This window comes from Canis lupus, chromosome 8, assembly GCF_003254725.2.
Source record: "Canis lupus dingo isolate Sandy chromosome 8, ASM325472v2, whole genome shotgun sequence".
NCBI lineage: Eukaryota > Metazoa > Chordata > Mammalia > Carnivora > Canidae > Canis > Canis lupus.
The window spans coordinates 22,659,116-22,686,023 of NC_064250.1; the positions used below are offsets into that span (position 1 = coordinate 22,659,116).

The 26,908-nt window shown below is 35.0% G+C and overlaps 2 protein-coding genes across 4 annotated transcripts in view; one reads left to right on the plus strand and one right to left on the minus strand.

Moving 5' to 3' along the window:
- Positions 1–19,441, plus strand: part of FANCM (FA complementation group M) — a 64,104-nt gene extending 44,663 nt beyond the window's left edge. Inside the window, exons 15-23 of the mRNA XM_025443636.3 lie at positions 3,298–3,389; positions 3,495–3,563; positions 5,586–5,714; positions 6,458–6,614; positions 9,211–9,317; positions 10,238–10,798; positions 14,878–15,253; positions 17,087–17,378; positions 17,962–19,441. Coding sequence (XP_025299421.3) covers positions 3,298–3,389; positions 3,495–3,563; positions 5,586–5,714; positions 6,458–6,614; positions 9,211–9,317; positions 10,238–10,798; positions 14,878–15,253; positions 17,087–17,378; positions 17,962–18,100 — 1,922 coding nt within the window. The 3' untranslated portion in view covers positions 18,101–19,441. The remainder of the gene's footprint in view (positions 1–3,297; positions 3,390–3,494; positions 3,564–5,585; positions 5,715–6,457; positions 6,615–9,210; positions 9,318–10,237; positions 10,799–14,877; positions 15,254–17,086; positions 17,379–17,961) is intronic.
- A 999-nt stretch (positions 19,442–20,440) lies between these two features.
- Positions 20,441–26,908, minus strand: part of MIS18BP1 (MIS18 binding protein 1) — a 47,240-nt gene continuing 40,772 nt past the window's right edge. For all 3 annotated transcript variants that reach the window (XM_049113137.1, XM_025443638.3, XM_025443637.3), the window contains 3 exons: positions 23,851–23,938; positions 21,658–21,712; positions 20,441–21,483 (listed from right to left, as the gene is read on the minus strand). In XM_049113137.1, coding sequence (XP_048969094.1) covers positions 21,380–21,483; positions 21,658–21,712; positions 23,851–23,938 — 247 coding nt within the window. In that variant the 3' untranslated portion in view covers positions 20,441–21,379. The remainder of the gene's footprint in view (positions 21,484–21,657; positions 21,713–23,850; positions 23,939–26,908) is intronic.

The following is a 26,908-nucleotide window of genomic DNA, read 5'->3' on the forward strand; positions in this document are numbered from 1 at the left end:
GATTATTTATTTATTCATGAGAGAGAGAGAGAGAGAGAGAGAGAGAGGCAGAGACATAGGCAGAGGGAGAAGCAGGCTCCACACAGGGAGCCTGATGTGGGACTCGATCCTGGGACTCCAGGATCACACCCTGGCCCGAAGGCAGGTGCCAAACTGCTGAGCCACCCAGGGATTCCCCTGAGCCTTGCATTTAACTCTAAATTCCTTAGAAGGTAATGAAAACAAACAAAACTGGTTGATTATACAGTGCTCATCTGTAAAAAGGATTTAAGTTTATTTGGGTAGGTTTTTTTTTTTTTTTTTTTGGCACAGAGTATAAGGAGAAATTTATTGTGTGATTTTGTGTTATTTATTGCGTAAAAAATTACTACCCCAAACTTACTGAGACTTAAAATAGCATTTATCTGTAGTTTACGAATTGGAGAGTTGCTTAACTAGGTAGTTCTGGTTGAGGATTTCTCATCAGGTTATAGGAAGATTTCACCTGGGGTTGCAGTCACCTGAAGACTTGACTGGGCATGGAAAATCTGTTTCCAAGATGGCTTGTTAAAAAATGGGGTGGTGGTGGTGAGGGGAGACACACAGGAATCTCTGTCCATAGAAATTCTAAAATGCAGCAGAGCAGAAATTGGAAGTTCCTTGATGAGGACTCAAAGCCTAGATATAACCGTCCATGGTTCTTGGCTTCATCTTTTGGAGGCTTGGTCCTTTTTCATAACATGAAGCAGAATTTCCTCAGCGGATTCATTTTAGTAAAAATTTGGGGATTTTTATTTTATGGGGATTTTTATTTTTTTTATTATTTTTTAAAGATTTTAGTTATTTATTCATGAGAGACACACACAGAGAGCCAGAGAGATAGGCAGAAGGAGAAGCAGGCTCCCCTGGGGAGGACCAGGACCCCGGTATCATGACCTGAGCCAAAGGCAGATGTTCAACCACTAAGCCACCCAAATGCCTCTTCTGGGGATTTTTAAAGGCCTCTTTTCATTTGATATTGTCTGTCTTTGCCCCTTTCTGTAGTTGTAGCTGGCTGTGTTTCTTCCATATAATTCTTGTAAATCTTTGTGCATCTCTTCTGAATTTTTTTTTAAAGATTTTATTTATTCCTGAGAGACATAGAGAGAGAGGCAGAGACACCGACAGAGGGAGAAGCAGGCTCCATGCAGGGAGCTTGATGCGGGACTCAATCCCTGGACTGGGATCATGCCCTGAGCGAAAAGCAGCAGCTCAACCGCTGAGCTACCCAGGCATCCCTCTCAATTTTATTGGGGTTCATTCCATTAGATACTAGTCATGCTCATAAATCCTTTGGAATAGCTCCTTCTCTTCTTTGGGCTCCTTCTAAGATGTCTGGAGATAGTTCCTTAATCTTCTTGGAAGCCCTGTTGTTTAAGAGGATCTGTGAAAGACACCTTAGAATATTTAGATCTTTGCCTGGAAGATTTCTTAATTTAATATTGTTTGCCAACTGGAGAAGCTGGGAATTTTCAAAACTAATACATCTCAACTGTTTAAATGTTTAATAATTCTTTCTTTGATTTATCTCTCTTGCATTTTATTTTAGCAGAAAGAAGCAGAAGAAGATAAACATTTTGTCTAGAAATCTCTTTAGCTAGATCACCTTCATTCATTAGATACCTATCCTACTTCTTATGTTACTGCGATGTTGATAAGCTTTCTGGCACTACATAAAGGATTTTGATTCCTCTGATTTCTAGTAAGATTTCCATACTTTTCTTTAAGCCTCCATTCATAGCCTCCTCAATGGCCATTAATCTTCCTACAGATTGTTCCCATAAACAATTCCTTTGAGGCTCTTCAAGCGTTCATTAAAACTCTCTTCAACAGTCCTTTCAGCTTCTGCCCACTTTCTAGTTCTAAAGCTACTTCCACAATCTGGTATAGCAATTCCCTATCTCTGGGTACCAAAATCTGTATTATTTATCTATTGCTGTACAACAAATTATCCCCAAAGCTTAATGCCTTAAAATAACAGATGCATTGTTTCACAGTTTCTGGGGACTAAGAATTTGAGAATGGCTTAGTAGTGTTGTTCTGACTCAGGGTATTTCATGAAGTTGCAGTCAAGATTTTGACCAGGGCTGGAGTTAATCTCAAGGCTTGAAGGAGGATCCTGTTGCTGGTAGTAAGTGGCCATGGTTTCTTCTCATGTGGGCCTCATTATAGGATAGCTTATGTCTTTATAGTATAGCATTTGACTTCCTCCAAAGTGAGTAATGGAAGACAGAGAGCAAGGATAGACTTCAATAACCTTTATGATCTAGACTCTGAAATAACCCACCTTCACTTCCATTATATTCTTTTGGTAGAAACAAGTGACTGGGATGCCGGGGGGCTCAGTGGTTGAGCGTCTGCCTTTGGCTTCAGGAGTGTTCCCAGTCCAGGGATCGAGTACTGCATCGGCTCCCTGCAGGGAGCCTGCTTCTCCCTCTGTGTCTCTGGCTCTTTCTCTGTGTCTCTCATGAATAAATAAATAAATAAATAAATAAATAAATAAATAAATAAAATCTTAAAAAAAAAGAAAAGAAACAAGTGACTAAATATGGCCTATACTCAAGGGGAGAGGAATTATGATCAGTTTTTGAAGGGAGGTGTATCAAAGAATTTATGAAAATACCTTGAAACAACCACAGGGCTCTTATGAAGGTTTCCTAAAGACATGGAAGGTGTCTGTAATCCGAATTTTATGAAAGTACAGAGATTGAGGTTTGTTAAAGTACCTGAAAATTTGAAATATTTGATTTTATACATCAGATGTTGGTTTTTAGCATTACCTCCTTGAATGTATTCTAGTTACAACATTTTGGGGAATATCTTACCAATTTTTATCTCATACTTGTGTACAAACATATATGTAGACATATGTATGTACATATATAAAAAAGAATCTTTTCAGATATTGTTTTGTAGCTTGCATTTTCATTTCTTTCACTCCTTCAACGAGAGTGAAAATAACACACAAAGGGCAGAGAGTGGTAGTAGATTATATAAATGAATTCTGGAACCATTGACTAATAAAATTAGACTTTGCACTCTCCTGGACTACTTTACTTACTTTAGCTAATTTGTAAAATTGAATCTGAGTCAAATATGTGGTTATTAGCAAAAGTTATCATTTCTTAATTTCCTCACTGGCACTGTTTTATTTTTGTCTCATGCTAATTTTTTGGCCAAACTTCTGAAAAACTCTTTTTAAATAATGTACCCATCAATAAAATAGTTGTGATTGGATAAGCAAATCTATTGACCCGATTCATTTTTAATAAATTATAGATGAACAGTTAACAAGCAATGAAAGTGAAGATGATGAGATTTGCCACAGAAAAATTAAAAAAACAAAAGGAAATGTTTTAGAATCCCCTGAGGTGAGTCATTCAATAATCACAATAATGTGATCATGTAAAGTTTTTTTTCTCCCCACCTTAAGTCTATTTTTTTTTTAACCTTCATCTATTATCTACTTTGTGTAGGATCAGAAAAATAGTGAAGTTGATTCCCCACTTCAGGCTGTAAAAAAGCGCAGAGTTCCTCCAAACAGAGTAAGTAGATAATAGATAATGTATAGTAATTCAAATTCTTTTGGAGTAAATATTACAAGAAAAATATGTGTATAGGTGAATGTAGGTATATTTAATCTAACACATATATGCTTAACACAAGAATAGGTAGTAAATTCTATGTGATTGGAATTTCTATTTCCAATGTATACTTCTTTAAAAATTACTCCTGCTTTAGTAAGTATGCTTCAGCACTTCACTAAATATCAACTCCATATCAACTGTGTAAGATGCTGGGGATACTACTATAAATATTATATCCTGGTACTGTGTTAAGTCACCTACAATCTAAAAGAGACAGATAAGTAAACAGATAATTTCAATATAATTTTTTAATAAGTTAAATGATAAAAAATGATAAGCCCTTAGCTTTGTCCTTGGTTTTTCCCGGAAAGTTTCTTGAAGATAATAAATACCTCAGCTAAATCTTAAAGCATATGTGGCAGTCAGGTGAGGAAAGCATTGCCAACAGAGCAAGCAGCCTAAAGAATGGCACAGAGCAGGGAAATAGCATCTTTATTATTGGATGGTAAAGACAAAGATTGCCAGAAATAAAATTGGAGGAAAATCAGGGTCCGTTTTTGGAAGGCTTTATTCTTTCATTTATTTATGGAATGGGTTTGAAAGAAGGAAAGGAAGGAGTTCAGGATGAGTCTCTTTTTTGGGTAGGACTGTTTGGAATATGTCTCACAAATTTAGAGAAGATAAAAAAAGACGATATATTCAGTGTTGAATATGTTTTGAGTTTGAGGATTTTGTGGAATAGTGAAGTGATAGTGTCTGGCAGGCATTGGTGAATTTGATTCTGAAGTTTGGGTAGGCTAATGAGGTTCATTTGTTATCAGCTATAAGCTGGTAATTGTAGGAAATAATGAGATTAGGAAATCATGGGGTTTTTAATTTTCTAATGCAATATAGGATAAACTCCAAATTTAATAAAAAATGCAATCAATTCATATTCACTTTGTTTACTTATATAACACTTTACTAGAAAAATTGCTTTAACTTGCTACCTTAATTAGAATGTCTAATTGACTGATTATAAATGAATTAAAATACTGATAATGCTGAAGTAAAGTAAAATTATTCCTGTTAATTGAAATTATTTTAGTGAACTTTTTATTCTTTGGCTTTATATAATTTTGTAAGAGATAAAGTGATAGACTTCATTGTCAAAATCTGTTACAGTTTTACTGATTTCTTGGTTTGAATGCACTCCTGTACATTTGGACTGATTTGGTGTTTTTTTTTTTTAAGATTTTATTTATTTATTTGACAGAGCGAGCACATAAGCTGGGAAAGTGGCAGGCAGAGGGAGAGGGAGAAGCAGGCTCCCCGCTAAGCAGGGAGCCCTGCTTCAGGGCTCGACCCCAGGACCCTGGGATTATGACCTGAGCTGAAGGCAGACGTTTAATCGACTGAGCCACCCAGGTGCCTCCCTGGACTGATTTTGATAGCTATATTTATAGACTTAATTAATTTTTGTAAAGCCCTTTAGGATCTTCTGAAGAAGATAGTTATACTAAAACTACAAATGCTCATCAAATAAATTTGATGTAAAACTAAATTGAATGAATTTATTATATTACCTAATTTAGTGTTTTAGTACTTAAGTATCACCTGACTTAAAAAAATTTTTTTTTAAAGATTTTACTTATTTGAGAGAGCATGGGGAGGCAGAAGAAGGAAAGGGAGAAATAGACTCCCTGCTGAACAGGGAGCCTGACCTAGGGCTCCATCCTAGGACCCTGAGGTCATGACCTGAGCTGAAGGCAGATGCTTAACCAGCTGAGCCACCCTAGCACCCCTGACTTTTAAATTCTTAAGTATTATGTGTTTTTAACATGGCTCTTGAGTTGTGAGGGTATTTTATTTTTCTAACAAAATAATGTTAGGTCAACTATTTAGAAAGAAATTGAAAATAAAAGTAATAACATATGAGAAATACATTAAAATATAATTTGAATATATTTTCTTATGCAAGAATTTTATTGAATTATATAGTTAGAATTATCATCTAGTGATGAAAGTGAGAATTTTCACAAAGGACATCCACAATTAGAAGATTTTGGAGGTTATAACAGAAATTCAAAAAGAGGCATCAAAGTCCGAAAGAAGCAGAGTCACTTTAAGGTAAACCTTTTTCATTTTCTTATTTGAATATATGTAAATATATACTGTATATATATTAATATATACTATTGTATATATAAATGAAAAATTAGATTTTACATAGTACATATCTCACTATAATTTCTTCATAGAAAAAATATAAAAATTAAAAAATTTTGACCCTAATTTTACTTGTTTTACTGGAATTTAAAAAAAGTTTTTTTTTAAATCACAACATATGATAGTTTTATTTCTTTTTTGTGTTTTGAAACTCTTTCAGTATTGTTATTTTAAATGACTAAATGACGAAATTTTAATGTATTGAAAATTTAAGACTCAAAATACAGAAACAAATCTGGAGTTTCAGAATATTTACTTTTACAGTTTATATTGTTTTTCTTATCTCTATGCAGTACTCAAATCCTTATTAAAGAATTCTCAGCACATTTTTTTTTCTGAAGAGTCTTTTTGTGGTGCCATATTCTTTCTGGCAAAATTAATTAGCGAGAAGACTCGAGAGACTTTATGCTTATGAATAAGAAACATTCAATAAGCTAACAAGCTGACTTGTGGTATATGTTACCCCTAGTAGAATTATCAGAAATTTTAAATAGGTGTGCTACTTTGTCATTTCTTCTTGTAGTTTTTTTCTTTTTTGTCATAAAAGCATTGGCAAAAAATTTATTTTACAGAAGTATTTCCAATTATTTAAAAAAATAAATGATTTTTTTAAGGGTGTCTCCATGTTTTCTAATTTGTCACAGCTTGCAGGTAGGAAGTTTTTAGATGATGAAGCAGAACTTTCCCAACAAGAGGCAGAGTATGTTTCGTCAGATGAAAATGATGAGTCAGAAAATGAACAAGACTCCTCATTACTTGACTTCTTAAATGATGAAACTCAACTTTCACAGGCAATAAATGGTAATTGATATAATGATGCTTTTTCTTTTAATTTTCAGTGCTTTTAAGGTGTTTATATTTAAATATTTTAGTCGTTTTAAAAAACTTTGGCTTTAAAAGGAAGTAAATTTGGTATGTGTGAAATATTTGGTCACTTTCATTCAAAGTCTGTAATATTTGCTTTTTCTTTTGGACGTGATTGTTTATAAGCTTCTGCTAGTTTGATCACTTCTCACCAGAATGAACAGGCTGGCTCAGTGTCAAATGTTCATTTAACAAGTATTTACTCACTACCGTGTGCTGGTAGTATGTAAGGGTCTTCGGAAAGCTGTATCAGTGAACAAAGTAGACAAAAATCCCTGCCCTTATGAAGCTTACATATGAATGGAGACAAAGAATGGAAAGAGACAAAGTGATTTTGTGTAACATAATTACTAAGTTATTGAGTATGAAATGAACAATTTACAGAAAAATGAAAAAAATGAGTAAGATGAGGATTTGGAGTGACAGGGGCTCTGGGTTTTAATAATGGACAAGCTATAATTATAAATAAGATAATTAGGGGCAGACCTCATTGAGAAGGTGACATTTGATCAAAGACTTGAAGGAGATGAGGAATTGAGCATTGCTGATTGTTAACAGCAGGTGAGACACAAACAATGCCTGAGCAGATCTTACTGTACAACATATTAATTGCAGATGATTCAGATTGGCTGTGATAGAAATGGGAAAGATTCCAGTGGGCTTCTCAGTGTTCTCATCTTTCACAGATCTTGCCATTTATTCTGCTCTTGTACTCTCTGATGTGATTTAAAACAGCAAATTTTCCCAAGCTCTACTTTAAAAGTTCTTCGAGACTTAAATTCTTGGTACTATGTCCTTGATACTGATATGATTTGTCGAATAAGGATTCTTAGTATTATGCTCTTGATGTTCATTAACGGGGTGACTTTTGGAGGTTTACAGTATAATCTGGTGGGGAATGTTGGTGCAAACATGTTGACTGGTGTTAACAACCACTTGACATGTCCTGAGGCAGGAGTGTGCCTAGCATGTTTACGGAACAGCACTGTGACTGGAATTGAATGATGGAGAAGCGGAGTGGTAGGAAGCGAGAGCAGAGAAGTAATGAGTAGCCAGCTGCTGGTCTGACTTATTGCAGTAGTATCTCTCTAGCTTTGGTGTCAAGAATGGCCTTCAGGGGAACAAAGGTGGGAGAAGAGACTATTTAGAAGGTGATTGCAGTAATCTAAGGAATGCTAGTGGTGGTTACCAAGGTGGTAGCAGTGCAAGGGTGAGAAAGATTGGATTCTGGATATGTATAGCAGACAGGATTTTCTGATGGATTTGAGAGAAAAAGAGGAGTCAGTGGGTTTGAGCAACAGAAAGGACATAGTTGTTGCTGTCTGATACTGGGCAGACTGCAGGTGGAGCCCTTAAGGTGGAGAATAGGGAGATCAGCAACTCCATTTATTTTATTTAAAAAAGTTTTTTTTAAAGTTTTTAATTTTCTTTGGTGAACTCTGTACCCAACATGGGGCTCAAATTCATGACTCCAAGATTAAGAGTTGCATACTCTTCTGATTGAGCCAGCCAGGTGCCCCTGAAACTCCCATTTTAGACAGAGTATATTTGAAATATGTAGGATTTCAAAGTTTTTTTTGGTTTTTCATTTATATGACATTTGGGGAGAGGTAAAACTATAGGTACAGCAAATAGGTTATTGTTTGTTATAATGATTTGTCAAGATGGAACTGTACCGTAAAGGAGGATGAATTTTACTGTATGTACATTATACCAAAAAAAAAAAAAAATCTGTGAAACAAACAAAAATTCTCTGAAAGCTCCTTGATTCTGAGTTTTCCTAAGAAACTAGAAGTAAAGGTGTCACTAAGTGTATAGGGATTTAGCATGAATAAGAAGTGGATAGGTAATCAGGTAGATATCTAGTATTCGATAGCTATGCTATGGAATGGAGATAAGGGAAATAGAAAATTATGCACCTGGTGCCAAGCGCTATGGTCATGAAATTAGCAATGTTATCTCTGAACATAACCTTAAGTTAATCACTCCAAAATACGTAAGGGAAAATGGGAGACAAAAATAAAATTGATTTTTGATTAAAACCTTAAATAAAAAAGGCAGACAAAAAACTCCTGTGTTTCCCAGTTTTTGCTTAATTGAAAATTATGAAACATACTTACTATTTGCTATGCCTTCTGATATTTTTAAGCATATGTTTCTTTTTTTTTGCCTGGATTTCTTGTGTTCTATTCATTATTTTTTATAAATAAGTTATATTCCTCAAGTTCTTCATATACATTTATTTTTATGAAAAGGCACTGTCTTAATGCTCATTTTCAGAGGAGAGATAGCTAAGTCAAAGAGCTTAAATAAATTTTCGTAATCATCCAACTAGATGGTCTGATTTCAAAAGCTAACTTTACTTTTTTTGTTTGTTTGTTTTTAGACTTGTTTCAACACATATTAAATATTTTTTGTGTAAAATAATTCCACAAGGTTTGAATTACATGAATTTGGAATAGGTCAAAGTTAAATACTTTACTAGGTTTCATTTAAATAATTTTGCTACTTGAAATTCTTTATCTTTACACAGATTCTGAAATGAGAGCTATTTACATGAAATCTTTGCACAGTCCATTGATGAGCAATCGGTATAAAATGGTCCATAAGAAACATACCAACATAAATATTTTCTCACAGGTATGAACTATAGAAATATAGTGGAGAATTTCCTGATGATAATGTTGAAATCTGTTCCTGTAAATGAAACCTACGTTGTTTCTAAAACTGGACTGTCAGAGCTATTTGGGGTAATTTCCGCTCCGAGTCAGGAAAGTGGACTATATGAATTCTCAGCATCCTTTTTATTCCTAATTTGATCAAATTATCCTTTCTTCAAGTTGAGCCTATTAGAATATATTAATTGGATTTTTTTCTAATTAGAAGAAAGTTTAAAAATGAATAGAACTTCTCATAAGTGTTGAATTTTTAATTCTTATTTGTGCTCTTATTTCCCTTGAAAATTATTATTCTTTTAAGATTTTATTTATTTATTCATGAGAGCCAGAGAGAGAGAGAGGGAGAGACATAGGCAGAGGGAGAAGCAGGCTCCCTCTGGGGAGCCTGATGCGGGACTCCATCCCCAGACCCTGGGATCATGACCTAACGCTCAACCACTGAGCCATCCAGGCATCCCGAAAAATATTTTTTTATAAAGATGTTATATTCTGAAAATTATAGATTACTTTTCATTTATGGATATTTTCACATTAGTCTTTGTTTATAAATTGCCAATATTCAGCCAGTAATATGGTCATTCATATCTCTATATTTCCATTGTATTTGTTATGTAGCACTCATCCACATTGTTTATAAATTATTGTTTATTTTTCTGGCTACCTACAATGGGCTGTAAATTTCTAGAGGGTAAATCATTCTTTTTTTTAATCCCAGTCTCCTTGTTTTCTTCTATAAAGAATAGTATCTGTTAGTTGAGCACAAGTGACTGAATTGATAAGCGAAATATTCATAAAGATCTCATGTACTTAAAAGAATATGTTAAATACATACTGATTTCATGAAAGGAATTTATAATGTACTAACTGGTATTTTTACTATAGATTCCTGAGCAAGATGAAACCTACTTAGAAGACAGTTTTTGTGTTGATGAAGATGAGTCTTACAAAAGCCAATCAAGTGAGGAAGAAGTGTGTGTTGATTTTAACATAATAACTGAAGATTGCTTTGCAAGTGGGAGCAAAAAATATAAAACCCGACGTGCAGTAAAGCTAAAACAAATGGAGATGAGACAAAATTGTGCACGTTCAAAAAAGAAATTATCTAGAATTATTTTACCAGATGATTCAAGCGAAGAGGAAAACACTGTAAATGATAAAAGAGAATCCAATATTGTTAACCCAAGCACTGTTAATAAGAGCAAACAGCAGGACCATTGTTTGAATATAGTGCCTTCTGGGTCTTCACTGCAGTCCAAGGACAATTCTCCAATTGTTAATCAGTTGCCAAAGCAGAGACAGCAGGCACTGCTTAATTTAAAGGATGCAGTTTCTGATGTCTCAGACTTCAAACTTCAGAGCTGTAATAAAATTGACTGTACCTCACTGTCATTTCCTACTGTTGATTCACAGAAAGACTGTAAAAAACTTCCTATTTATTCAAAGGTATGGATCAAATTAGAGAAAAAGCCTTCATGTTGACCAAAAGGTTTTTTTGTTGTTTTGCTTTTTTTTTTTAAGTTTTTGTTTGTTTGTTTGTTTGTTTAGTAATCTCTATACCCAACATGGGGCTTGAACCCACAACCCCAACGTCTAGGATTACATGCTCTTCTGCCCATGGCAGCCAGGGGCCCTTGTTCTGCTTTCTTTTGTGTTTTGGTTAAACAGATCAAAGAAAAATTAGCAAGTGGTGACAATTCTTCAAACAAGAAAATAGCACACTAAATTATATTGACAAATTCATATAAGAATGGTTAGGTTTTAGTTTTTTTTTTTTAAGTGTGATAGTTTTCTTAATAAAACTCTATAAGGAAACTTGCTAATTTTGTAGGAAGGAGTAGGAAAATTGGCTTCCTACCAGATAAAATTAGAAATTACATGCCCAGAACTATTTCACCACAGATTAACTTTTCTTTTCCCACTGAAAGCTTCAGATATGTAACTCTCTTTACAGTGGAGAGGAGTTTAGGGACCACTACCTGATTTCCTTCCTTTAAATCCCTCTTCTTTTTTTTTTTTTTTAAGATTTTATTTATTTATTCATGAGAAACACAGAGAGGAGAGGGAGAGAGGCAGAGGGAAAAGCAGGCTCCATGCAGGGAGCCCGATGTGGGACTCAATCCCGGGTCTCCAGGATCATGCCCTGGGCCGAAGGCGGCACTAAACCACTGAGCCACACGGGCTGCCCAAATCCCTCTCTTTTTAGAATGGCCAAGTAGTCCGGTTTCCACCTTTTCCCTGTCTTGTTATTGCTGAAATAATCCCTAAAGCCACTTTTAGTTTTTAAGAGCTTATAGTTACACTATTTTTGTTAAAATAGGGGTTAAAGTTTTGGTAATAGGAATCCCTTAACTGTACATGACTGATTTCTTTCCTTGATTGTCATCTTCGAATGAGACCTAGACCTAAACTTCTATTTCTCTAAATATTTATTCCGGAGGTTTTAGGCCATTCTGCCTTAGCAACATGGTCTACTATTAACACAGTGGCTTGGGGTGCCTGAGTGGCTCAGTCAGTTAAGCATCTGCCTTTGCCTCAGGTCATGATCTCAGGGTCCTGGGATCAAGTCCCACATTGGGCTCTGTGCTCAGTGGAAAGCCTGCTTCTCCCTCTCCCTCTGTGCCTTCCTTCTGCTCTTGTTCTCTCTCAGAAATACATAAAATCTTAAAAAAAAAACCAACAAAAAAATCCCCCAAAACCCCCTAAACAACACAGTGGCTTTTAGATTGGTTTTTCTAGTTTTTTATTTTGGGTTTTAAAAAAAGATTTATTTACTTAAATCTTTAAGTAAATTTTTAAGGGGCAGAGGAAGAAGAAGGAGAGGGACAATCTTAGGCTCCATGCCCAGCATGGAGCCCAATGTGGGGCTCCATCGCATGACCTTGAGATCATGACCTGAGCTGAAATCAAGAGTTATATTGTCCCCAGGTTTTTTTGCACAAAGTTATTTCTTTAGGACATACATAAAATATAGTTGACTGGATTAAGTTTTGTAGTAGATTAAAGGACTAGAGACTAATTAATTTCTCTGAGCCTCAGTATCCTTAGCTATGGTATAAAGATAATAATCCCAAGGGTCAAGGTAGGTAATGTGGTCCCAGGTTTACAGTGGTTCAACTTAATACTTTATTGACATTATGATGGTGGAAAGCAATACACATTGTATAGAAACAATACTTAATATTTTGATCTTGTCCTGGGCCAGTAACATGCAATATGATACTTTTAGGTCATGTTTGCAGCTGCAGCTTCCAGTCAACTACATGATCATGAGGGTAAACAACTAATACACTTGTAACTTTCTGTACCCATACAGCCATCCTGTTTTTTACTTTCAGTATAGTATTCAATAAATTACATGAGATATTCAGTTTTTTTTTAGTAGTCTTTTTTAAAAATATTTTTTATTTGTTCATTCATGATAGACATAGAGAAAGAGAGAGAGGCAGAGACACAGGCAGAGGGAGAAGCAGGCTCCATGCCTGGAGCCCGACGCAGGGCTCGATCCCGGGACTCCAGGATCGCGCACTGGGCCAAAGACAGGCGCTAATCCGCTGAGCCACTCAGAGATCCCTGATATTTAACAGTTTATTGTAAAATAGGCTTTATATCAGATAGGTTTTGCCCAGCTGTAGGCCAGTGTAAGTATTCTGAACAATTTTAAGGCATAGGCTAAGGTATGGTGTATTACATGTATTTTCCACTCAATGATCTTTTCAACTTATGATGGGTTTATTGGGAGGTAATCCTATAATCATAAATTGAGAAAGATTTGTATATGCACAATCCTTTGAAAATCAGTAAGCACTAGCTACATTTTTACATTGCCATGTTCTAACAAAAATGGATACATCTATAATACTTTGAGAACTGTGAAAAAAGATAAATTGATTTTTACAGAAATGTGTTTTAAAATTATACTATTTATGATTCTCACAGGAAGGGTATTCATAAGAATATGAATATTCATATAAGAATATGAGGTAAATTTGGAAAGACAGAAAATAGATTAAATATCCTGTAAAAAAAAAAAAACCTGGTTAGGTATTTTAAAAAGTTAATGTTTATTTTGTCACGTATTTTACAAGTCGTATGAGGTAAATTTGGAAAGACAGAAAATAGATTAAATATCCTGTAAAAAAAAAAACCTGGTTAGGTATTTTAAAAAGTTAACGTTTATTTTGTCACGTATTTTACAAGTTGTATTCCTTGTCATTTGCCTTTTTGTTTGTTTTTGGTGGTTTTGCCATAGGAAGAGGTAACCTTTTTATACAGTCTCAATTTTTTTCTTTACAGTTTCTGAACTTTAGTGTCATGTTTAAGAAGCCATTTTCTACTTCAAAATAACTAAATATTCCCAGTATCCTCTTTTCTTTAGTGCAGTTTTCTTCACATTAAGTTATTTTTGAAATTGAATACTGAATTATAATTATTTTAATGATTATTTGAGTGATTAGGACTTCCATCTTTAGCTTACGATGTAGAAACTGGAAAGAACATTGTTCCCATCCTAGGACCAACAACAAAAAAAGCCAGATAATCCATAGAATCATGGTTTTACTTGAAACTATTATGGAACTGAGGTTTTAGGGCAATCAATTAACCTTATTTCTGTGGAAAGACAAGTGTCTCCAATGAGAGACTTGTTGATTTGGGACAGTCAGTGGGCACTGTATAATTTGGCAAGAAGAATTCAGCTAAAACTAATAAGTTGCAAAAGGCAATGAACTAGAATGAGAGTTTAGAACCCCTGGGAGTTACAGACAGAGAGGAATTCATAAGCCTTCATGAGCTATACTCCATAGACTCAATCAAGTGTTCCCAAGAAAGACAAAATCAGAAAGCCTCCTGGCTGGGGGGAAGTAACCAGCAGTTACTGTGAAAAAGGCAGCAGATCCCATCTGTTTTCTTCTCCCCTATTTCTCCTATAGAACAAAAAGCTTTAAGCTTCTGGGGATGAAAAGCAGATCTTACAGCTATACATAGGTGAAGACCCTTTGCAGATGGAGAAAGGCAAGAAGAAAATAATCTAAGATACATGTAATTGGAATTAAGGAAAAGAAAACAGGTTAGAAGAGATATTTGAATAGACAATGACTGAGATTTTTACAAAATTAATTTGCAAATGAGTATCTGAGTTTCTGTTTTCAGTTCTTTTTGGGATATACCTAGAAGTAGAATTACTGAGTCATATAATTCTGTGTTTAACTTTTGAGGACTCGCCAAACTCTTTTCCACAGTGGCTGTACTATTTTACATTCCCACTAGCAGTGTGTGTTCCCAGTTTTTTACATTCTGACATTTATTTTATGATTTTGTTTTGTTTTGAAGTATAACCATCCTACTAGGTGTGAAGTAGTAGCTTGGTCCTTCATGTATATAGTCACTTTGATCATATTGAAGGAAGAAAAAGCAGTTAAAGAGAGAAAAATAATATTAGTAAGGAAAATCAAGTTCAGATGTTAGAAATTTGTGGTGCTAATATATATTTAACCTGATTGTTACCAATATTTTCTACTTTTCAGGTTGGTAGTACTCTGGAGGATTCTAGAACTTCAGTGGCATACTGTTCCAATTCAAGACCACATTTGGCTGGCACACATGATTCTCTTAGAGTTCCACAGGAAGGCCAAAGAACTTGTATTCTTGTAGATAGTTGTGAAATCACTTCTGGAACAGAAGTAATTTCTTCCCTAAGAGCAATTCATGGCTTACAAGTAGAGGTTTGTCCTCTTAATGGTTGTGATTACATTGTGAGTAACCGCATGGTGGTGGAAAGGAGGTCTCAATCTGAGATGTTAAATAGTATCAATAAGAACAAATTAATTGACCAGATTCAGCACCTACAGAGCATGTTTGAAAGAATATGTGTGATTGTGGAAAAGGACAAAGAAAAAACAGGTTTGTATTTTTAAATGTTTTTGTTTATAAAGTTTATAAAGGAACTCAACTATTATTTAGTTCACCCTTCTGTCGGGATGGGGGAAATTCTTAAAAATATAAATACCTGACTCACGTCACTTCATGTTTATATAAAGCCATGTTTTTATTAGTCATTGTGTTTATTTTATGCTATTATTATTTGCTTCATAAAAAAGGTTTATTTCTGAATTTTTTTAGTCATTGTGTTTAAATGCAGTTTGAGAGTTAAAGAATGAGAAATGGAAGGCAAGTGAACCCATCATGCCTTTTTTCAGGAGTTCCAGAAAGGATGAGGACCTTAAGGCAGTAGTGGGGAAAAGGAGAGGAGGATTCAGGGGATTTAGGAGGCAGGATTAACAGTAGTTGGTGGAAGGAGGCAAGACTTAACTCTTGAATTGGCTGATTTCTTGGTCATGGAGCAGTTAGTGGTGCTCTTTACTGAAATTATGACTGTCAGAGAAGAGCAGATTTGAGGTATAGGAGTGTTCAGTGGAATTCACTGAGTTCTTACTAGGGAGCTGAAATGGGTGCATAGGAGCTTCAGTTAGGGAGTTTCTGTGGGTAATATTTAATTGTAGGGGGAACCATGAGAATGGTAAAAAGGTCATGGAATATGGCATCAGAAGACACACTGAATTCTAGTGTCACTGTAGCTATGGACGTTGCATTGACAAATCACTCCTTCTGAGGGGTTAGAAATATACTTGTCCTATTCCTTGTGTGATATTGTGAGGGTTAAGTGAAATCATGTAGGAAAAAGGCCACTGGAAGAATTCAAGAATTATACAGTCACACAGTATACAGTAAAAGGAAATAGTGTAGTTTATGTAAAACATTGGGTTGGTAATTGCACATTTTACTTTTTTATCCTCATGCTGTCACTGACCAACTGCAGCTTTGGATAACTCCCTCTTTCACTACCCAGTTTTCTTTCTTTGACAAATGAAGGCCTTAGATTAAGTGATCTCTTGGGTCCTCTTAGTGCTGAAATTCTATAATTTCCTCTTTACCAACATATTCTTTACAAAGGAAGTAGATTAGGAATAAAAGTAACATGGCAAAAATTAGGGGAAAAAGGTTTCAAAGAAAAAGTTTTGTTTTTCCATAATGAAAAGTGCCCCAAAAGAATGGAGGATAGAATATGAAAAATGAATGGGAAAGGTAGGGAAGTAAGTTAATAGGCAAGGGTTAAAGATGACATTAAAATAGGTGTGCAGGGGCAGCCCGGGTGGCTCAGCAGTTTAGCGCTGCCTTCGGCCCAGGGCCTGATCCTGGAGACCCGAGATTGAGTCCCACCTCGGGTTCCCTGCATGGAGACTTCTCCCTCTGCCTGTGTCTCTGCCTCTCTTTCTCTGTGTGTCTCATGAATAAATAAATAAAATCTTTAAAAAAATGCTTTAAAAAAATGGGTGTGCAGGGTTTTGAGTTACTCTTGGAATAAATACCTAAGATTTTATAGCAGGTAAGCCAGTACTTGAGCTATTCATCCGCGCTAGCACTATGATTTTGAGAGATAAGTGACACATGGTCTTGGTCTTCAGGAATGCATTAACTAGGAACAATAAGCTCTCCTCTGTCCACTCATCTTCCTATTTGATTCCAATTGAAGACACTTACAAAGATAGTTCTTCCTATTTTATCTCCTAGATATCTGAGAATCATTTTAAATATTTAGTCGAGGGTTTCTCATTAGCATAATGTGGTACTAGTTTGCTTAATGATTGTAAATCTTGGGGTTTTAATAATAGTATTAATGATTCTACTTAATATACATTACTAAGCTTTGCATTTTTCTAAATATAAAATATTTAGGAGACACATCCAGGATGTTTAGAAGAACAAAGAGCTATGACAACTTGCTCACTACCTTAATTGGTGCTGGAATCCGAATTCTTTTCAGTTCCTGCCAAGAAGAAACTGCAGATTTGTTGAAGGAACTGTCTTTAGTAGAACAAAGAAAGAATGTTGGTATTCATATCCCAACAGTGGTGAACAGAAGTAAATGTGAGGCACTTCAGTTTTATTTAAGTATTCCCCATATAAGTTATATAACTGCATTAAATATGTGTCACCGGTTTTCTTCTGTGAAAAGGATGACTAACAGGTACGTCTGTCTTAATATTTTTAGATGGTTACTTTTAAATGATTCTTAGAAGTATTTCATAGAAATTTTAATATTTTTAAAAAATAAAGATGAGTAGCCCATTAGATTGTTTCATTTCAGTAAAGACTTTTTGCTTGTTAACAACCACTGCATGAAGTTGATTTTAATTGGGGGGGGGGGGTGTGTGGAGTAGACACTGCCTTTGGGGAGCTTTGAGCCCTCTGGGAGCTAGACAGTTCTTATATTTGATCTTGCATTCGAACATTTCTGGGCTGTTTGGTTCTGGACCTAGACAAATGTGACAGTGCAAATTTTACTAGTTTTTGACTATTGCTTAATAAGGAAGATTTTAGAAAATAGGTTATTTTAGTTAAACTAAAGGCCCATGTAGAAGATATGGAAATTACTGTTATATAGGACTTTAAATATAGGGAATAAGTGTTTGCTTTATATAAACTGGTGCTAAGGACGTTAAGTAGATGTAAAATGCTTAGGAAGAAATGTTCTTAAAGGCTCTTTTACGTTTGGTGTTAAGCAAGTAATATTAAATTGTACAAGTCAAAAGTTCTAATTTTTTTTTCAGCTCACCTCAAGAAATCTCCATGTATGCACAAGTAACTCATCAAAAGGCTGAGGAGATATATAGATATATTCACTATGTATTTAACATGCAAATGTTACCAGATGGTCTTAACCAAGGTAGACTACAATCTGATGCATGATCATACTGCTCGGGTATATGAAAGAACTCTCGCAATACTAAATGCACTTCAATAATCATTGCTGTGGTTTGTGATGATCAGTTTAAAAGATGTAAAAGAGTATTTCCATATCTATTTTATATTGTGTACATTTTCATTTATATGTTATAAATTATTTAAAAGAAAATCTGACGTTCAGTAATCATTTTGATTAACTAGATTATGAAACTTTTTATTGAATAAAAAAAAGTTACTGAAGGTGCTAATAAAGTAAAAGCTCGAGTTAGATATGTTCTAGGAATTTTCCAGAGATTATGGTACTGTACTTACCATTTGTTAGTATAATAGGTTGAGGTGTCTGCTTCCAACTTAGTAGTTGTAAATAATTTTTCCTATATATGAACAATATCATCTAGAATATTTTAATGTCCTAAGTCTACATACATTTTGTATCAGATATGGGAGGTAGAGGTAGGTGTTTTGTGAGATAAATATTCCAGTTACTAAGAGAGATGAAAATTTAACTGAAAGTGATTATCTTACCAAAAGAGTCCCAATCAAGTATAGTCAAATCCTGCTGTAGTATGAACTCCAGCCTACACTACTTTTTTTGTTGTTGAAATATATTCAAAGAAGCGGAATATTGGCTTAGACTTGGAAAATTAGTATAAATGAATTGTTGAAAGTGGATTTTATTGTGACCATAACAGTGTTATCTGTGATGCTATTTATATTTTAAGATGTCTCCATGTTTTCATCTGCCACATCTGAGCCTCTTCTGGTCAGTCTAGTGCTAATGCAGCCTTTAACTATGCCCCTCCCACCCCCACCCCCCCATTTAGAGTCCTGTATTCTCTCGTTGCCTTACTGTTTCTTCTGTTACACTACAGGGTAGTTGCACCAGGTTCACAGCAGAGTTTTTCTTACCTTAGACTAGGCAGGCACTTCAGTTCATGAAATTCAAATTGCTGTTCTCTTATCACATGGTATAAGTGAGGCCCACAAACAAGTTGACTTATTCAAGTTTACTGGGAAATCTAGAACCAAAACTAGATGCAGTTCTTTTTCACTAAAAAGTTACTCTGATTGTAAACTTAGCTTCTTTGGGTAGTAGTATAATTTATTTCTTCAGAGAGCAGTGGATTTCATAGTTCTGTGGTTCAAGAATTCTGTCAAAGTCAGAAGTTCTAGAAGTTCCTGGCTTGTGCAGTTATTGATTTTTATCTATCAATCAGGCTCAAATTTACCCTTTAGTATCTTGCCTTGCTATAATGGACTGGACTTTCTCAACATTTCTCGCTACCGTGGGCAGGATTTAAGCTTTGTCAGTAGAAGGAAATAAAGGGCTTGTTTCTGGTTCCAGTGTGCTGCTTTGCTTTTTGCTCCTGCTACATGGTGTTCATGGCGCATGGGGGTAGAGACATTTGGTGGTAGTCTGTCCCAGCTACATGCCCAGAAGCATGCAGTTCCTCAGCAACTTCACGTTGACCTGGGCTGCTGGCCACCTTGCAGCATCTCCTCTGCAGACACCATTGTGCTCAAATTCTTTGTGTCCAACCACCAAACGAAATATTCCATAAATAAAATGGCATGAGGGACATAACCTAGAGGATTTTATTTACTTACGCTTGCTGTGTACAGAGCTCAATCCATATTTAAGCTGCAACAGCCCTCTTTATACTCTCATTGGTATCACGTAACTATCAGCACTATTGATTATTAACTCATCTTGGAGCCTACTTTAAGTCTCCTTTGGAGGTTACTTGATAAGCCTTACTAGCTTATCTTATGACCTGATGGGAAGAAATGTGACTAATCAGGTACCTGGCAGGTGGGATACAACAAAATAGACCAGGAAGGACACTGAAGAAGTTCCAGCAGGACACAGGGAATGTGGCAGTGGTGGTGGGAGGCCACATTTTTTGGTTTGTGTTAAGTCTGTGCTATATCAAAATTATCTTTTTGTTTCCCATTATGGAATTTAACTACCTTCTAACTAACTCCTTAAAAAAAATATCCATTAACATTAAGCAGAATAGTATAAACCCAAGTATTGGCAACTTAAGTTCTAAAACAGTATTTGACTCTAAAATAATCCCTTTATTTGTTCCATCCTCCATCTAAATTCTTTGTGGCAGAAACCATTATGATCTAAGTCTAGCTGCAATATTATTTTTAAATCTTGTGTTGCTGTAAATTCTATAGTTCTAGAACTGCTGATTATTACTAAACTCTTAAGAAACATGAGCATGTAGTTTTTAGTGAAAGTTCTGGTAATTTTTGAGGCAAGGAGCTGAACCAGTAACAGAATGCATATTTGTTTACTTTCTATGATCCACTAATCAAACAACAACCAAAATATAAAGTTACAAAAGTAAACCAAGTTTATTTAAACAATCTAACTGGAGAGAAAGAGTAAGTGTGTATATACACTGTAACCAAAGGAAAATATTCTATGTCAAATTTCAAAACAGAGTGGTAGAATAGGCTAAAAAAAGGTTTATTTCTAAAGGAGCTGTCTGAAAGGAAAATAATGTTACTATGACATGGCACGTTAACTTCTGGTGGTAGATCAACTACTTGAATGTTGAAAAGTCTAATCCAGTCGTTTTAACATTGAGACCAAATGTAAACTGCATATGTAAATAAGGCATAGTGCAACAAAATTTGTTCTCTGATTTCTACCTAATAAAATATTGAAAAACAACAAATTTACATAGGTTTCAGAGATATGCTAATCACAAGTTTTAAGAAAAAAATCACAAGATAGAGTGTTACATAGTTTTAACAACATGTAATTTAAACATTAGATCAATTCTGGCTTGTATACCAAGTGGTAACAAATGCTGACTTGGAAGTTTTCATGAATTTAGTAGCTGGCAGTACTATCTACTTCTCATTCTCCCTCCCCTATCCCTTGAGGATAGCATTTTCTGGGAAGCTTTTAAAAAAAATGGAACATGATTTTCTTAACGTAAACAAACTTGGACGGTTAAGAGATACTTATGTAGAATATTTTAATAATGCAAAACCCAGAAATTCATAAGTATCTATACAAGCAAAACAATTTCCTTACATTTTAGTAACCTGCAGCAATGAGGAATAGTTACAGAAAGATGTTTTAGATGAATTCAGAGTAAAACATCCCTCTGTTAACTATTCATCTCCTAAAACCTCTAAGGAGGAATCCACAATTTCGTATGATGGTATATTATGAAGAAAATATATGTATTCCAAAAGAAGATACAAATATATTATCTGCTTCTTGATAAAAATCCTGAAAATATTTTCTCATTTTTACTAAGAAGAATCAGAGTCTGAAAAATAATAATCTTTCTCTTCTTCATCTAAAGACTCCATAGCATTAGCGAAAAGTTTTCCAATACCAGAGTTTTCTCTTAATTCTGTAAAAAGAAGTTTAATAAAAGATTAATATACTTCTAAAAGTAATTTCAATGAAATTGAAAAGAACTGAGAAATTGAATAGATCTGCCCACTTCAGAGCAGTTAATTTTAGTACCATGTTAATACAGAGACTAACTTATAATAGACTGAGTTACAAAAGAAAAATAAATTACCTTTGTTAAACAGGGTTTTTTTTCTTGATGTTGGAGTTGAAAAATCAGTTTCAACCTGCAAGAGAGTTCATGTTAATAGCTAAATAGTACCTCCTGTGAGTTCTGCCTCAAACACAGACAAAATAAGTATGCTTCATCCTGAGTACCTTGAACACATGCCTATAATGATACCTAATCACATTATGATTATCTGTGAAATGTCTAATTCTTTTTCCACAGTTTAATCTATCTAGGGTAAGAACACTTCTTCAATGTTGTTTCCCACCACTGGCAAACATGACTATAAGAAAATATTACAAAAAAGAAAAAAGAAAAAAGAAAAAAAATATTACAAATTAATGCTACAGGGGTGAAAGGATAGTCTATGGGCCTCTGACAGTTGCCAAAATCTAAGTACTCATGTTATTCCATTACACTAGCAAAATTTCAATTGTCTAAAATAGTAATTTATATCACAAAGTTTAAGTGTAAAATACATATTTATTATATCAATGCTTTTTAAACTTTTGGCCATGCCTGGCTATCTTTAAAAAATGAAAAGGAATAGAAAGGAAATATGACAGGGTATATAGTATAGTGGTGTACTAAGGGTAAAAATAGAGTTCAAACTCTTGAGATACAAACTCTTGTTCAGATTGTGACATAACTGTACTTTTTCTTGTGAAATGAGTTAAAAACATTATTCTATCATTTAGCTCTCAAAATCATTCAGCAACATTAAACCAGTATCATGATTCCTACATTGATACCATACATAAATAAAATGAAACTAGAAAGCCCAAGTAGCTTGTTGTCTTATAAAGCTGGTATGAGGAGTTAGGGCTTGAAATCAGAACTTTTAACACTAAATCCTTTGTTCTTTCTATCCTCACACACGACAAAATATTAGTCTATGAAAAAGGACTAAATCACAAGGATATTATATAGTTCAGGAGACTGCTAAAATTATGACCCATTAAGAAAAACAGAAGTCCAGTAGTGTTTAGGATGATGCCAGAAATACAAAGAAACAAATTTTTTTTTTTAATTTTTACTTATTTATGATAGTCACACACACAGAGAGAGAGAGGCAGAGACACAGGCAGAGGGAGAAGCAGGCTCCATGCACCGGGAGCCCAACATGGGATTCGATCCCGGGTCTCCAGGATCGTGCCCTGGGCCAAAGGCAGGCGCCAAACCGCTGCGCCACCCAGGGATCCCGAAACAAATATTCTTAATAGGAAGTGTCCTTATTAGATCTGTCCACGTGAATTTTTCATCACTGTGCAGAGAACAGACTGAGTGGATTAGGATCTTGCTACTAACTCAGTATGGTCCATGGACAGCAACATAGGCATTAGCACCTGAAGCCCGTTAGAAATGCAGAAATCGGGCAGCCCGGGTGGCTCAGCGGTTTAACCACCACCTTCAGCCCAGGGCGTGATCCTGAAAGACCCAGGATCAAGTCCCACGTCGGGTTCCCTGCATGGAGCCTGCTTCTCCCTCTGCCTGTCTCTGCCTCTTTCTTGTGTCTCTCATGAATAAATAAAATCTTAAAAAAAAAAAAAAAAGCAGAAATCTCAAATCCCTGGATCAGAATCTGGTGTTTAACAAGATCACTAGGTGATGCCTTTGCACATTCAAGTTTGTGAAACAATCGTCAAAGCAACCAACTTTCACAGGCAAAATAGGGACCAGAAGCCAACCAAATCCTTCTTGCTATGTTGATTCCAGGTCCTTTGCAACAAACCAAAATTTCATTCTCATAAAGAATGTGGGACTGGGAAAAGGGAATCTAAGAAATAGTTTGTCTACACCTTCAATTTTGGAGATATCCTTTAAAGAGTTTAGTCTCCAGGTTGATTTTTAAACCTGTGTCCAGAAGTATCTACCATTTCCTGTGGACAAATGAAACCATAAAAATTGGATGTGATTATGTAATCCCAATGTTTTAGAAATTCTCTGAGAAGAATTATACTCTAGAAAGTATGCAATATAAATATTTCAACATGGATAAGGGAAGAAGACATTGCCATAGTCTGGTGAGAAGGAATATACAATCAGGTGATAAGGTGGTCCTCGATAAATTGTCATTCTCTAAGATTAACTACTTTGAGGGCAAGAACTTTTACATAACTTGTAACTGCCACAATCTGCCATGTATTACAGTTGTTCAATAGACATGATGAATAAATGAAGAATAAATATACTTACTGTTTTTTTCTTGATATTGCCCCAGACAATGCCACCTTTACTTTTATGGTTTTTTTGCATACGAAAAACATATTTATCACAATCATTCCTGTTTGAATACAAAATTTTAAGTCAACAGTTAACTACCATATTTCTATCCACAGCTTGAATAGCAACTGACAAAAATAATTTTAAATGTGTCTCAACCTTTAAGAAGTATATTTTCTGGGAAAAAGTGTATTTTCTGGGAAGTATATATATATATAAATTTTCTTTTCTGGGAAGCAAAAGCAAAACTAAACTTTTGGGGCTACATCAAAATAAACAGCTTCTGCACAGGGAAGGAAACCAATCCACACAAGTAAAAGGCAGCCTATGGAATGGGAAAAGATATTTGCAAATGACATAGCTGATAAAGGGTTAGCATTCAAAATATAAAAATAACTTACACAACACCCCCCCAAAAAAAATCCAATTAAAAAAAGGCAGAAGACATGAATAGACATTTCTCCAAAGACATCCAGATAGCCAATAGACACTTGAAAAGATGCTCAACATCACTGATCATCAGGGAAATATATCAAAACTACAATGAGATATCACCTTCCACCTGTCAGAATGGTTAAAGTCAACAGTACAAACAATGGGTGTTGGTGGGGATGTGGAGAAAGGGGAATCCTCTTGCACAGTTGGCAGGAATGCAAACTGGTACAGCCTCTGTGGAAAACAGTTTGGAGGTTCCACAGAAAGTTAAAAATAGAACTACCCTATGATCCAGCAATTATACCAGTAGGTATTACCCAAAGAACACAAAAATACAAATTCAAAGGGATATGTGCACCCCAATGTTTAGAGCAGCATTATTTAATATAAGTGCACACATATATATATATATATATATATATATATATGTGTGTGTGTGTAAATATATTAGGTATTTAATATATTTTATAAAATATATAAACATAAATCTACTATACATACACACACACATACTGGAATATTACTCTACCATATAAAAGATCGAATCTTGCTGTTTGCAATAACATGGATGTAACAAGAAAGTAGAATGTTAAGAAAACTAAGTCAGAAAAAGACATATACCATATGGTTTTAGTCCTATCTGGAATTTAAGAAACAAAACATGAACATGAGCCAAAAAAAAAAAAAAAGGCAAACCGGCAAACCAGGAAACAGACTCAAAAACAAAAGTCTATTTGTCTTTTCTACTTTGTAAAAAAAGATTTTATTTATTTATGAGAGAGAGAGAAAGAGAGAGAGGTAGAGACACAGGCAGAGGGAGAAGCAGGCTCCATGCAGGGAGCAAGACATGGGACTCGACCCCGGGTCTCCAGGATCAGGCCCTGGGCTGAAGGTGGCACTAAACCACTGAGCCACCTGGGCTGCCCACGTCTTTTCCATTTTTTAAAAAACAATGGTGTACTGATGGAAATGGACAAAACATTTCAACTTAACATTTTAAAGGAACATTAAATAAGAATAGGAAATTATGGTTTTGCTCATTGTTCAGTGCTCTTTCTGATCACTATCTTGCTGCCTCTCTTTTCCAAAATTCACTGTGACTTCTACCTGGACTCCCTTTTATTAGACCTCTTACTCCTTTCTGTTTACTTGCTTTCCTGTCTACATCAAATAGTTAACCACTTTAAGGATATACCTGGTGATGAAAACCCTCAATTTATAGCTTCCAACTAACTCCTGAGTCATTTCTTTTTAGCTTATTTTCTCCCCCTCTCATTCTTAGCAAATAGGTTTGGCTCATTTTACAGACACAAATGGAAGCCACAGAGAATGGCTATTCTTTTTTTTTTTTTTAAGATTTTATTTATTCATAAGAGACATAGAGAGAGGTAGAGACATAGGCAGAGGGAGAAGGAGGCTCTCTACACGGAGCCTGGGGGCCAAGATCACGTCCTGAGGCAGATGCTCAACCGCTGAGCCACCCAGGTGTCTCAAGAATGGCTATTCTCATTTCCCCCTACAATTCCTAGTCCTTATGACAGTAAATACCAGCTGAACACCAATTGTAATTCTCTCTTAGCTTCATTGATCCTTTATGATCAATTATCCGTTCCTTTATGAAAATTTGGGAGCAACCTTAAAGGTATAACATATTTCTAAATGTGTGACTGTATTAAGATATTAATGTGAACCACAAGCACTGCTACATAGCTAGTGAATAAGCCTAGCCAGCTGTTCAAGGATCTGCACCTCATGAGTCCGTTGCCCTATATGAAATAAATGTTTTAGGAAATATAGTCATGATATAAATGAATCTACCATGTGTTCTATTGGGGAGGAGGGGAAAGTATATTTCCATCATTGCAAAAGTGATATTAAAAAAACCACCACCACCAAAACTCACTTCACTATAATTCTACAATCTAGAGATAATGGCTATGATGTTTATAGTCAAGAAATTTCCTTTCTGAATACATATTATGTAAACTGGGATATTGTTTATAATTTAACTCTTAGCTTTTAAAATCTATTGTCAACTGAACATTATTCTTGGTTGTTAAAAATTCTTGAAGGTATGATTTTTAATTGTTATATCCTATCCTATAATGTGGACAAATCCTCATTTCTTAACTTTCTTTATTGGACATTTAGGTCATTTCCATATCTTCAGTATTATGTTTCATGACAAACATCTTTGTCCGTACAAATGTACATACATACTTGCCCAAATGTATTTCCCTATAAGTGACTAAGAAAATTCAAGGGCCAAAGGGATGAATATCTTAAAGCTTTTGATGATTTGGCCAAAGTACTTATCAAAAGCTTTGCCCAAAATTATATTCTTAGTATACTTTCATCTGCAATGAATACTAAATCAAAAACAATCTGTAGATTTCTGGGGAAAAATTATGAAAATTATGTTTTTACCAAATAAATGCAAATTAAAATTTCACCGACCCTCAGGAGAGGACTGAATACTTTTTTCTCAGTCATTATTACTTGGCTTCTGCCTCACAACCCACAGAATTACTCTTAATAAAAGTCCTGCTTGATTGCCAAATGGAATGACTTATTTTCAGGCCTCATTTTTATTTCT